At 40.1% G+C, this 13,690-nt stretch overlaps 1 protein-coding gene across 1 annotated transcript in view; it reads left to right on the top strand.

Moving 5' to 3' along the window:
- The window catches only part of RBPMS2 (RNA binding protein with multiple splicing 2), a 31,148-nt gene extending 18,337 nt beyond the window's left edge, over positions 1–12,811 (top strand). Inside the window, exons 2-8 of the mRNA XM_018571755.1 lie at positions 1,612–1,689; positions 3,152–3,190; positions 3,266–3,328; positions 4,549–4,699; positions 5,038–5,186; positions 10,749–10,823; positions 11,878–12,811. Coding sequence (XP_018427257.1) covers positions 1,612–1,689; positions 3,152–3,190; positions 3,266–3,328; positions 4,549–4,699; positions 5,038–5,186; positions 10,749–10,811 — 543 coding nt within the window. The 3' untranslated portion in view covers positions 10,812–10,823; positions 11,878–12,811. The remainder of the gene's footprint in view (positions 1–1,611; positions 1,690–3,151; positions 3,191–3,265; positions 3,329–4,548; positions 4,700–5,037; positions 5,187–10,748; positions 10,824–11,877) is intronic.
- The last annotated feature ends 879 nt before the right edge of the window (positions 12,812–13,690 follow it).

Genomic DNA, 13,690 nt, shown 5'->3' with positions numbered 1-13,690 from the left:
AAGTACCGATGAATTTTTGTTGTGACTGTTTTTCTAAAACAATAGACCAATGATTTCAGGACAGTGATGGAGTGCCAGGTCCCAACTGCAACCCTGGTAGTGCTCATGAAAATGCCAAGTATCAGAACTGGTATCTGGACATCCCTATTTAGGGCCCGAACAACAAATTAAAAAAAGGATTGGATTATGGTTTGGAGCACCCAGAGGCAATCCTTGCAAACACAATGAAAATTCAACTCTATGCATAAATTCCAGTAAATTGTGGTGAGCTATGTAGATCACCTGTAAGAAACCTTGATAGAATTACATTGCAGCTCTGGATACTGCATTTGGTTCCCACATCACAAGATCGGCATGAAGTATGCGCTTTCTTCTTATTCATCCTTCCTCCCTTGGTAAAGTGTCAGAATCCTTCTAAACAATCACTTGTGGTAGTTGGAAATTAGATCCTTAAAGGAGAACTGAGGAGTGCTTTTCACTCACCTCATAGTTCTAGCCGACCTGTGACAATGAGCCTGTCACAGGTCGGCTCAGTAGATCGGTAGGTGAGCGAACACATGCTGGCGTTCACTCACCTCTCGATCCTGTCACGGCTCTCTGCTGTGACAGGGGAGGGGCTGGATTCCCCTCCGCCAGCGCTGACTGGTGGAATGGGAGGGGGTGGGTACAGCTGGCTCTGCCTCTAGATAGGCAGAGCCAGCTAGTCACGCAGCTGGGTGGATCCAGACATAATTGTCGATCTGCTGCAGCGTCTTAGTATACCGCGAGTTAACCCTAAGGAGGACTATGGGGGAAAAGCCTTAACCCCATAGTTCTCCAACTTTTCCAGGATATAAGGATTGATGTAACTGTCTGTGTTCTGTAAACTGTGCAATGACCCTGCACTAAATACTGCAAAAAATGCACCTTGCCTGTGTAGGCAGGAAACCTAGCTCCGGCCCTGGAAAAACCCCAGGGAGTAATGCAATAAAGGATGCCTGTTATCAGACAAACTGTAGCTGCCTGCTATCTAATACTTTTATACAGTAATACCTTGGTTTGAGAGTGTTGCAAGACGAGCAAACATTTCTGAAAAATGTTGCCTTGATATACAAGCAATGTCTTGCAATAAGAGCAAAATTTTGTAGAAAAACACAGCTGAATAAGTCTGTAGCAGTGCGAGCGATAAGTCTAACGACCATGCAATGTCACATTGGATAGGTTTTAACTAGATTAAAATTTTTCCATTGAGTCGAGATGGCAGTGATTCAGTTAGTGATAGTGAAAGTCGTCCTACACAATAATCATCCTCTCGTCCCCTTTACACCAGCCAGGAAGGTACCGGTAATTGGTTTATTTTTCTTTACAATACTGTACTATAATATACTGTAGAAAATCACTTTTATATGAATATTTTTGGGTTGTAGAACGAATAGTCTTAATTTCCTATGGGGAAATTCGCTTTGATATGAGTGTTTTTGGATTACAAACATGATTCCGGAACAAATTATGCTCGTAAACCAAGGTATTACTGTACTAGTTTTGGAACGTGTAGCATGTGAAAGATTTGCACTTATGATTTGCAGATTAATCAAGCTAAATTTGCTTTAACACTTTCATCCTAAATTGCAGGTCCGTACCCTCTTCGTCAGCGGCCTACCTATAGACATCAAACCAAGGGAACTTTATTTGTTGTTCCGACCATTCAAGGTAAGATAACAGTTCTAATATACTATTTGACTATGGAATCCTAATGGCTTGCTCTTTCCTTGTACAATTGTATAGCCTTACTTTTGTGCGTTTTTTTTTATTTTTTTTATTATGCATAAATATTTAAGAGGAATTGCAGCCAAAACGTTTTGTGTGGTGGAGAGGTCCAGTCTCTCTGGTTTTTAGTGCTGTGTTTTGTTTCTATACTTCCTGTCTTCTACACATTAAGTAGACATTTCCAAATTGAGGGCAAATTCCTGCTTTAAATTTTGTATCTGGACCTAGCATCTCCTTTGGAAGAAACACACTTACTCTTGTTCAATTACACGTTAGATTTCTGTCCCATGACACCCAGGACAGAATATGAGCAAAACCCTTCATTTGTGACACAGCAATAAAAACCTAATGGGGTCTCTTATCAATGATGCCAAAAGTAGGACGTTGTGTAACTTTGGTTTCCTATGATCTCTTTATGCAGCTATCAGGATCATAACATGTTTTGCCTTCAAACTACAAAAATCTGTATCTGGCCTGGTATTGTCAATTGTGAAAACTATGCATGTTAGGATACTGGCTGTAGCAAGATGTGTGCTCTTCATGAATCCATTTTTTTGGAAATGTTGTTGCTTTTCACTATAGTATTTTATTTTAGGAAACGTTACCTTAAATTTTTATGATCTTGAAACTTTAGATTGTCTTGAAATTCTGAAGAACATGGGAAAATGTTGATTTATCAGTGTGTTATCTAACGTGTAGAGTGTAGAGTCTATCCTGCAGCTTAACATAAAGTGCATCTGGTTCCTTGTGTCTCTGGGAGAGAATCTTATCAGGTGGGAAGTAATATGCTGGGTGGTAAAAAGCCCTTAGTTCTAAAGAGGTAACTGGTTTATTTTTCTTTTCCCTCCTTTGCCTGAACTGGTCTAACTACAGTGAAAGGTACAATTTCAGATTCCACCACTCTGCCACTGATCATAGATCAAATGATGGGCAAAATTGACTTGGATTTTACACTTTAAAATGTACTTCATTGTTGCTGCTTAATGTCCTGCTGCTGAACTTGACACTGTTTTTTTTTATTTTTTTTTTATTTTTTTTAAGTAAAGTTAACTCACAGGGTGTGTAATCTGGCATTTTAAAGTCTGTATGCCCATGTCAATTTACTTGTAATCTCATCCTTCAAAAAAAATTGCACAGCATATGCACAAATTCCACACTGACAGAGCACAGCCTTAGGCACTGCTGGGAGATATGGGTACCACTTCAGTTCTGCTACTTGGGACCACAGCACCACCCCATGGCAGAGGGTGCAATTACAGCCCCTCTGCAGCTTGTCACTGCTGTCCCTAATTAGCTGTGCAGATTACCCTTTCCTAGTATCCAGCACATCCACTCCAACGCTGCAATAACACCACATGCTTCACCTACCTCTTAAAGCCATTTCTTTTCATTTTTTCTGTTTTAGGGTTATGAAGGATCACTGATCAAGTTAACATCAAAACAGGTAACTGCTTATTCAGGCTGTGGTGCATCAATGTTCACTGACAGGCTGTCTTCTAATGTGTTCTGTTTTCTGCAGCCTGTAGGCTTTGTTACCTTTGACAACAGAGCTGGCGCTGAAGCTGCAAAGAATGCCTTAAATGTGAGTACAGATTTCTACTAGTGTAGACCATTTTCATAAGTTATGAAGCTCTACACTATACCCAAGCTTCCCTCTTGGTATAAGCAGCAGTCTTTTATGCTATTTGCAGTCCTGCAAATGTTGCGTGTATGCAGTGGCGCTTGTGCTGGGGGAGATTCACCCCTTGTGACAGTCGTCATCCAGATGGGCCAGTGAAGGGGGGGGAATTTGTCACCAAAGCAATGTGATAAACCTCCTATGGAGACCTGTTCTGTGATCACTCTTGGTGGGAATTTGGCTTTCTCTGGAGAGATTTATGGTCTCCAGGACTAGAAGAGAAATCTCACCAGTTGGATAGATGGCAAAAAAAATTGATTTTTTAACCCTTTACTACTCTGCTACATTGCTTTTAAAAAAAATAAACTTTTTACATGTAGGCAAAGATCTGCCCTGTCCTTGCATTGCCTGTTGAGCCTTCTCCTGCAATGGTGTACATGTGCAGTGCACTCACCCTCCTCCAGTCTGTTCTGCACAGAATCTATCAAAATTAATAACTCCAAGGATGCAAGTCCTGTTTAACCATCTTTAAAAAGCAAAACTCTAAAGTGCAGATAGATCACGCGCCTACATAGTGTAGTGTTGAGGTAACTACACCATAAGTGTGTGGTTTTGTTGCATGTCCCAACTTTTAATCTTCTGATTTATTGTACATCCTAGGGATGCACAGATACTTTTCGCGTACCAGTGCCGATACTTGGCATTTTCATGAACTACCAGGGTTCGAGGTGGCAGCTGAGACCGGTCACTGGCGCTCCACCGCTGTCCTGAAACTATTAGTCTGTATTGTTTTAGAAAAACTGTCACATGACAATAAACGTATCAGTACTCTGCAAGTACCAGTACTCATACTCTCAAAACTGGTATCTGTGCATCCCTTTATTTATATTTATTAAAACAAAATCATACATTAAAACAGATGTGCAAATCCCAGGAGCTCCATGTGCTCCTTACACATGACAGCTGCCTCCTAATTTTGAATTTTTCTCTAGTCTAGTCTTGGAGCTCAAAAGTATTGGTACATGTACTCTTACTTATACTGTACGTGGTATCTGTGCAACCCTAGTACATCCTGTATAACTTCATAACTGGTGTAAATTTAAATTGTATAGGAAGGTATGCTATCTAGCAAATGCAGATTTAGAGTGGGATATGGATTTCTTATGACCTTTTGCTTTCCCTAGGGTATCAGATTTGATCCAGAGAACCCACAGACCTTAAGGCTAGAGTTTGCCAAGGCCAACACAAAAATGGCCAAGAACAAACTAATGGCTACACCTAATCCCACAAACCTCCACCCTGCACTTGGAGCACATTTCATTGCACGAGATCCATGTAAGTTTTCTGTATAGGGTGGGATTGTGGGTGAGGGGGCAACATTTTGCTTCAGTTAAGCAGTATCCTAGGATAAGCGATGGGAGCGTGTATTTTCTTGTATTATGTAATCTGTGTAAACTAAGTTTGGGTATTGTTTTTGTGCTGCCTTTTTTAACTCAAACTTTAAAATCTCACTTGGTAATTGAACCTGGACCGAACTGGGCAAAGGTACCCATTGAGTCAAGTTGTGTAAAATGCAGTTCACTTTTTAAACTGGCTACAGCATGAAAATAAACATTGTATAGCATATGACTAGTTTAAATTAGTTTCCTGATTGTATGACAACCTTATTACAGATGACCTAACAGGAGCTGCACTTATCCCAGCCTCACCAGAAGCCTGGTCTCCCTATCCACTGTACACTACTGAGTTGGCACCAGCAATTCCACATGCTGCTTTTACATACCCAGCAGCAGCTGCAGCTGCAGCAGCACTTCATGCACAGGTGAGCATTCTCCTTGGTTTATTTTCTAGTAATAAAAGGGACTTAATGCAATTCAGAACATTTTCAAATATTCTGAACAGCCATAGTCGTATGCCTCATGGCATATGCTAAAAGCCCTGACCTAGGGTAGTTTCTAGACAAATAACATAATGGTGACCTTTTCACCTATAATGCAGTACATCTGGTCTTCTACATACAAGCCTGTTGGCAAATTCATTTTCAATAGCTCAGCAGTCATCTGAAGTTAAGCTTTAAACTTTTGGGAAATGGTTAAAGTCAAATTCATCTGTCTTTTTAGTACTTACCAAATATTTCACTTGTGATCTATAGCCCCTTCGTCAGTGTAGCTGGTTGGTGACCTTGGCTGGAGCTGAGCAGTAAAGTTTGGACACATGCCCACTTAGCCTAGTGATTGGATACTGAAAACGGCAGCACACATCGGTCATCTGCTGTTCCTCCTATAAATGTTTAGAAAAGGACAAGCATTTTTGAAAAATAGTCCTGACTGGCTGTGTGCTGCCTCCTCAATTCTGGTTCTTTGCTCTGCCCATGTCTGTAGTCTGTCCTTGTGGTGTGTTTTTTTTTTTTTAACTAAAGCAGGGGTGGGGAAACTACAGTTCCTTAAAGCCATTGCATAGCTTGTGGAGGCGATGGGATTTTCGGTTTCATCACGGCTAGAGTGCAGAGGTTGCCTACCTTCTGATCCAAAATGTTAGTTTTACTTCTGTTGTCCTTGCCAAGTTATGACTTTACAATAATTGTGCAGGGAGAACATCAGTACCATTTGGCTTAGGCCTGTATGTACTCTACTTTTAGTTTTTGTATTTAGGAATAGAAAATGGAAACTGGCCCATGGACTTCCATTTGAAACCTTAATTTATAGAATTGCACAGAATAGCTGCATTCCTTGCAGATTTCAGAGCCATAATGCACAAATTACAACAAGGAGGCAAGTGTAGTTCTCGACTTTTTTAGCTGTCCTTTCTAGCTAGGTTCCCTGGCTCTTTCTAAAAGCAGAGGGTCACATGGTGAGCTGTATTACCAGATATAATTTTCTAGTAATTGACTGTAGTGATGAGCAGCCATGCTGTCTATACAGCATGCCAGTAATACTTTGCACTGTTTGAGTCGAACATAATATTTCGGCACTCAGTTTGTGAAACCAAAGTAAATGGTTTACTAGTGTGCTTTATGTAGTTAAACATTATATCACTAAGTGACTTTCCTGTTAAACCATTTAAAGCAGAATCATCTGGCTGAGTGATAATACCTAATCTGGTTTCTTACCAAAATACTCAAGGTACCCATGCACTCGAAGGGTGAAGCTGGCTCTGCAATCTTGCACTTAGTTGCCAAGCATTGACACTAAAGTTTTGAATGTAACTGAATTTTCAGTTATGAAACTTGAATATGGGACTTCAGAACCCATTCACAATGTAACGTTTCAAAAGTACTGTTGAAAATATGAACTACTGGTAATCATAAATGTGGATGCTTTGCTCACTGATCTGGACAAGAAAGTAAAAACAGAGCATTACTTGATAAAGGAGTAAAGAGGCACTAACTTCGTGTCAAAAGCCCCAACCCCTTTGCCTAATAAGAAAATTACCTTCTGGACAAATCTGGTTAGTATGAATAACTGAATTTTGTAAATCAAGTAGTTCATTCACATGTTTTGCTAAAATGTGGAAAACCTATGGTAGGCAGCTATAAAGTGTGTTAGAATTTGTAGTAGTCCTGTGAATTCTTCTATTGCCATAAATCACCCTGGTACAATGCTGTTTTATATACTGTATTGTGCTCTGTCCACCTCCTCAGGGGACATGGACTCGATTTTTTCAGTTTATAAAAGGTCTAAAGTAGGGTATACACAATTAGAATTTCATATGTCCAACTTTCTATTGGTTGATGGGATAAATTGACCACTTTCACTGCAGTAACAAAGTCGGAGCATGTTGGGAAACTTTCTTGATCGAACGAAATTCTAACGGTGAATGTGGTTTGTTTGGGGAACTTCATTCAGTTGAAAATCAGATGTTAAATCAAAACTAAATTAAAAGTGTCTGATGGGATTATCAAACGGTCAGATGAGATTTTTCATATTTAATGTTTGAAATTCTACCGGTGTATACCCTAATTCAGTGTCCTGAATCATCCTTGACAACAGGAAGCTGCACTTTGAACTCCTGTTAACTCTGAACATAAGTTAATGCTCTCAATGACTGAGCCTCAGCTGACCGAACCTCTGAGGCAGAGCCTCGCCTAGTATGGAGGTAAACAGTCTGCTTAAAGTCTGAAGCTGACGGCTTTTTCTTCATTCAGATCGGCTTCTAGCAGGTTACGCAGCAGGGAAAGCCTCCCCGCTGTGTAAGCTGTCATGGACGGAGCACTGCCTGTTTACAGGCAGCGCTGCATCCAGCTTTTGCCATATAATTTACACAGCAGCGAGTTTCCCCACGGCTTGTGTAACCTAACAAAAGTGAGGTAAGAGGTGTCACAGCCTCTACTGTTGGAGGCCTGAGCGCTGGATGGTCTGGACCAATGATAAAGCGCCATTGGTCTAAGCTGTCCAATCAAAAGAGGACATTGATATTGATGCCTCACTAGTAAGGTTCCTCCCTTCCAGATTTGGTGGGGCACAGCTGGGGATTGCTTCACCCAGCATTGAAGGCACCGCATATCACTGCTCAATTATACCACTTCTAAAATCAGTGGTCCTGGTTGCCAAGTGTTTTTGTAGCAATATTGCACTTATAAGCTGAACTTCCACCTGAATTGGTGAGTCTGATGGAAGATTTTTCCTGTTTTTATAGTTTTTGCATTCCTCTAACATGAACCATTCAGTGACTGTCCCAAAATTAGAATTCCCATCTTTGATAACAATTTCTACTATTGTCCCTGGAGAAATAGAACGCAGAACTCAGATTGGAGATTAAATGGCAGTAACAACTTAAAGGTTGGAACACTTGGCTAGTGTTCAGTTTTGCTGGACCTGATAATGTTGGATTGGGGGGTAATCTGATGTAGATACATCTGTTTACATCAGACTTAACATAAGGTTCAGCAGTTTTTTAGTTCTCTGTTGCAAGATGGGAGGACGAAACTGGACAGACGCACATCACAGCAGTGATTTCTGATCCGTTATCCTCTGATCAGGCGGGGATCTGTAAATGGGTCCTGATCAGCCTGTGAGAAGGGGACTTCACACTGAAGACAAATCCAGAAAGAAGAATGCATTGAGCCACTGAACTGCATCTAGTGGCTGATCGGTCTTCACCTTTTTACTGCTTAAGCTTTCAGATTTATTAAAATCAATGCTAGCTTGATTGATGAAAGAAACGTATAATGCATGTATACTTGTGTATAAGAGAAAGGCTTGTCAGCAGCCTGGGCCCTGAGCAAAATGGTCTGCAAGAAGGGATTCTAGTCTCAGATTTTTCAAGCTATTGGAAAGTCAGAAATATTTCTAACTGCTTGGTAAGTGCTGTCCTGACCTCTGACAGCAAAAACAAAGTCTAAATTTGTATCTTCACCCCTGACGTAGACTTGCTCCAGAAATTATGCTGCTTGGCAATGGAATGTTATCTTCTGTTCCCTCCCCCTGCTTCTTGCCACAAACAGACGGAACAAAAAACATCTGTCTGAAAATGGCTATCGGATACTTGTGTAATATACTAATTTTAACAAACCTCTCTCCAGGGTTAGAGCTTTCAAGTGGGTTATGCATCTAGTCCGTTGGAAACAGTCTTAGCCAATTGATCGACAACTTTATAGCTATAAACATATTCTGAAATGCTTTGACACTAGTCCAATCCCTACAGAATAGTCCTGGAAGGCCTGATGTGTTAAAGTCAAGCAATGCTGCCTGCAAAAAATGATTAAGAGTTTTTTGTTTTTTTTTGTCCTGAAAGGTCTCAAGTTTTTAGTAGTATAACTTTGAACAGTCGTTCAAAAGACTGAATATTTCCAGGGGAAAGAGCATTACGTTGTCTGACAAATGAGGTTTTCCTGTTCCCACTAAGATGCTACATGAAATGAATTCCACATGGGCTGTTTGCAGTGGGAAGCACGGAAAGATTGTGAGAACATGTCAGGGGGTTAAACACGTGTGGCCTGGAAGATTCTTGTTAAAGATGGACTATTAGCATGACTTGTTGCTAAAGCCTGTTTTACATGCAATATAGCTTTTTGATTTGTGGATCATTTTGTTAGAAGTATGGCTGGTGCATCAAAATCAGTCTGGACCTAGCCAAAAAGACAGCACTTTCTGTGGCATGGAATATGGCAGCACCTCAGATCTTGCCACTCAATACAGATCCGTGTTTTCAGTGCAGTACTCAAAGCGTATTCTATAATATAAAAGCCAATGGTACATTGTGCAGACTTTTTCTTGTGGCAGGAGCTTAGCACAGCAAGAATGGCCTCTCACTAAAACTAGTAAAAAAAAAAGATGCACATGGTAAGGGCAATATACAAAGTTAATGCAAGAATTCCCTAGCACACTTTCAAACTAGTTGCCACAAAATACATAGAGGGGATTTTATCAAAACTGAAGCAGACCAAAATCTGGAGCAGTGCCCATGGAAACCATCAGTCTTTTCAGTTAAGATTTGAAAATGAAAGAAGCTGATTGGTTGCTGTGCCCAACTGCTCCAGATGTCTGCTCCAGTATTGGTTCACCTAGATTTTAGGTAAAAACGGGTCTTTTTATTGCATGTAAAGCTCCATCAAGGAACCTCTAAAGTGTTGTCCCTGGGGCATAAATGGCAATTTATAAATTGAAGGCATGCTTACCTGGAGACGGCCCACTTCTAAGATACAGCAACACACCATAAGGCAAAAAAAATCGCTGCTCAAGATCCCCAAGGTGTCTGCACCAAATCCAGCAAAGATGGAATTGGCCAGATGCATTACAAGGGCTAACTGTTCCAAGTCTGGGCACATAAATTGGCTGTAATACTTGCCTTACTCTTCACCCCCTGGGCACCTTGCCTTTTTGGATGCTCAGGGTTGTGGGAGGGCCCATCACATACAGCACGGGACTGTTGATCCTGCATTGTATGTGAGCATTGTATGTGAGCATTGTATGTGAGCATTGTATGTGAGCATTTCAGTGCATCAGCTGGCTGGTGTGCCAGAGTCTTCAGGGGCTGATTGCAGTGTGGTGGAAGTCTGCCACAGAAATAAGGCAGGTATTGCAGGTTATACCTCTAACCCTGGATGCAAGAAACGGTTAACCCTTGGGGTGCACTGCTGCAGATATTGGGAACAAAATGGGTAGTAAAAAAATTCCAGCATTCAGCTTTAAATGCGGTGGTTCAAAAACTCCTTTTTTTATTTCACCATGCTGTTAGAAGACAAGTGACCAAGTGTATGCAGCTTGCATTTAATAAACCTTTTAAGCATTATTTATGCTGATGGGGAGCTGCTTTGAATTTAGGGTAACGATGTTTATCTGTGCATATGATTTTACTGTACAACCACAAGACAGTGGGTATTCAACAATTTGCAGCCCATGCCTGCCTTCACATGTTAATCTAATCATGTGCAATTGATTTCCAGATGCGTTGGTATCCTCCATCTGAAGCCGCCCAACAAGGATGGAAGTCCCGCCAGTTCTGTTAAAAGCTCTTTGGTAGGTATATAGTCTAAGCAAAGGAGAATATTCTAAATGTAAGGGGTATGTAAACCTTAAACCTATTTGCTCTATTTGTCTACTATGTCATTGAAAAGGTTTTGTTAGCGGTGCACAGAAATGGAATTTTCAAACCGAAAATAAAATGTCAGATCAAGAATTGCTAATCAACTCCTTTTTTTTTCTGTTGTGTTTTGTGGCAACAGACCCCTGATATGTCTCTTCTGCAATATAAAAATTAGGTAATGGACTTTTTTTTTGAGCCCCTGTTCTGAACAAAAACACTCTATATACTGAGTGCTCCTGTCCATTTCATTGTGGATATAGTAATAGTAAGAGTTACTATGTCCACAATCCATTAATTCACAGGAAGTGAATTCACTTCCTGTTCGTTCATAATTAAGGATACACTAAACATACCATGTCCTCCGTTTACAAACACTCAATCAGCTGGGCGCTTGTATTCCGCTCTCCATGACTCGATGTCACAGGAGGCTGAGCAAGCGGTATGGGAAAAAGGGCGGTGCAGGAAGAGGACATCTGATGGCGCTCTCCTTCCTGCCCTGCTCAGCCTCCTGACACTTTTTCTCTTCTCCCTGCTGGACACTGCTCTGTCGGAAGCCCAGAGCACTCATCAGGGATGAGAGAAACCAGATATGCACAGCTTTTTCGGCCAAAAAAGGTGTCGAATCTTGTTGGGTAATGGTTCCTGTGCTGCACGGTTTGTGTATTTCTGAGGACAACAGGACCCTGCCCATCTTAAACAAAAGGATGAAGGTTTGGTCTAATTTCTGTTCTGATACTGGAGGGTTAATGATTGAGCATTGTCATACTAGAACGAGGAAGGTTACTGCCATAATCACTAGGTGAAAATGGATGTGGTGGCTGCATTAGTTTCAGTCCTAAATTTTTGCATTTAGATTTACTTTAAGCATGGCACTGGATGTCCATTATCTCTGAAAAGGGCAACGTTTCATGGGCTAGATGGGTCATATACCGTGTGTGTGTACTTTTAATTGGCTTTAACTTTTCATATGTTTCATCTCCCCTAGGTTTTTTCCTTTATGAAATGTGCCAGAAATGAACAAGTGTTTGTAAAACTAAACCTACTTCTCCAGATGCCTCTGAATGTTTGACCAAGCCTTCGTAATGTGGAAGTGCAATGCCAATCCTTTCAGTTACTTCAGATGAATTATTTGCCAATCTTTCTGTGGAACACAAGCCTCTGGTTAACTTCATCAAGAAGTCCAAATGGAGTAACCTGATGTGACTCATGAAACAATTACATGGTCCTGCTTTTGCCAGACCATGTTCTACATTTCTGTAATGCTATGGATCTTCCTTCATCGCATGTTGACTTTCTGGCATGAATTAGCTATTTAAGTGTGTGTGCTTGTTAAATCTATTGCTTGTTTACCAATTTCAGCTGGTCTGCATTGAGACCCTGAATCTCTAGTCATGCAGCGATTAACTTGGCTTAATGTACTGCTCAGTCTACCACCTCAAATTCAAACAAATGCAGTTAACAGTCCATACTGAATGCTACTTTCAATCTTCGGTTTCCATGTTTTTGTTTTTTCTTTTCATAGGAGTCTGTCCTTGCCAAATAATGCAAACCTATGGGGAAACAGAACAAGAGTACCAGTATTTTTGTAACTTGTTTAATAAGGAGATATTTATGCATCATGTGTTTGTGTGATTAATAATTAAAGAATATATTCTGTCCTAAGTTAATGTTCAGTTAAAGAGCTCAAATCTGTATGGTTTGTCTGCTGTACTATATGAACAATTGTGCAATTTTGTTTTGTTGCAGCCTACTGCTTGGTATTGATGTACTTTCAGTATTATGAAAGGTTTCCTGCTTGTATGGAGAAGGAGTTTCTCTATTGATGATCCTAAAAGAATGATACTGGATAAAATATAATGTATTTAAAGTGTGAATTCTTTGAAACTATTGTTTCTGACCAATTAAAGTAATTGAAAACTGCTTTGACATCTCTTTACTTAACCTTTTTGTGTTTTTAAAACACTAACCTATTCATGTTGAGAGGAAATTATTAAAAGTGAATGTGCCCTGCTGTCACTATCTGGAAGGGCATATGCAAGTGAAAGATAAATGACCACTGCTAGTGACTATTGTCCACAATTGCCTGAAGTTTTTTTATTAAACAAACTACAGGACTCGCCTACAAATGGTATTGGGAGCTTTTTCTTTTCCTCTGATCAGCGATACTAAAATGTTTCTAGATGTATAAAAAAAAGACAATCACAAATGACCTGTCCCATTTGCAGTGCAGCTGAAATATATAATGTGTCTAAAAAAAAAAAAAAAAAAAAAAAAAAAAAAAAAAAAAAAAAAAAAAAAAAAAAAAAAAAAAAAAAAAAAAAAAAAAAAAAAAAAAAAAAAAAAAAAAAGCCCATCTCCAGTCACTTCACTGACACTAAGTGTTGTGGATTCTCCCAGTTGAAGGATAATTAAAATGAAGCAATGCATGCAATAGTTTTAGCTACTTGGGCTCTAGGTCTGGTGCTACAGCTATATGGGAACAGCTTTCTTAGGATACTGCTAGCTGAGTCTCATTGCCAAGACAGCCCCCACATTTCAACAGTGCTGCTGCCTATGCTTGAGTAAGCTGTTGCCATGTTGGGGGGGGGGAAATCCATTACAAGGCCTAACCACCAGTGAGTTAGATTTTCTACACTGTAAAGATGGAACCGAAAACCAAAGTTATAACTATTAAATGTGAATGTAAAATCTCACTTTATTGCTATAAATTGGCAGTGATTCATCCCAAATCTGGTAAAGTAACTTTCAGTACAGCTGGTAAAAAGGAATCCTTGTTTTAGCTCAAAGTAGCCACCTTTTCAA

This window comes from Nanorana parkeri, unplaced genomic scaffold (genome assembly GCF_000935625.1).
Source record: "Nanorana parkeri isolate BGI_ZX_2015 unplaced genomic scaffold, ASM93562v1 scaffold1827, whole genome shotgun sequence".
NCBI lineage: Eukaryota > Metazoa > Chordata > Amphibia > Anura > Dicroglossidae > Nanorana > Nanorana parkeri.
The sequence above is the reverse complement of the archived record's forward strand: the minus strand, read 5'-3'. Positions and strand labels throughout refer to the sequence as shown.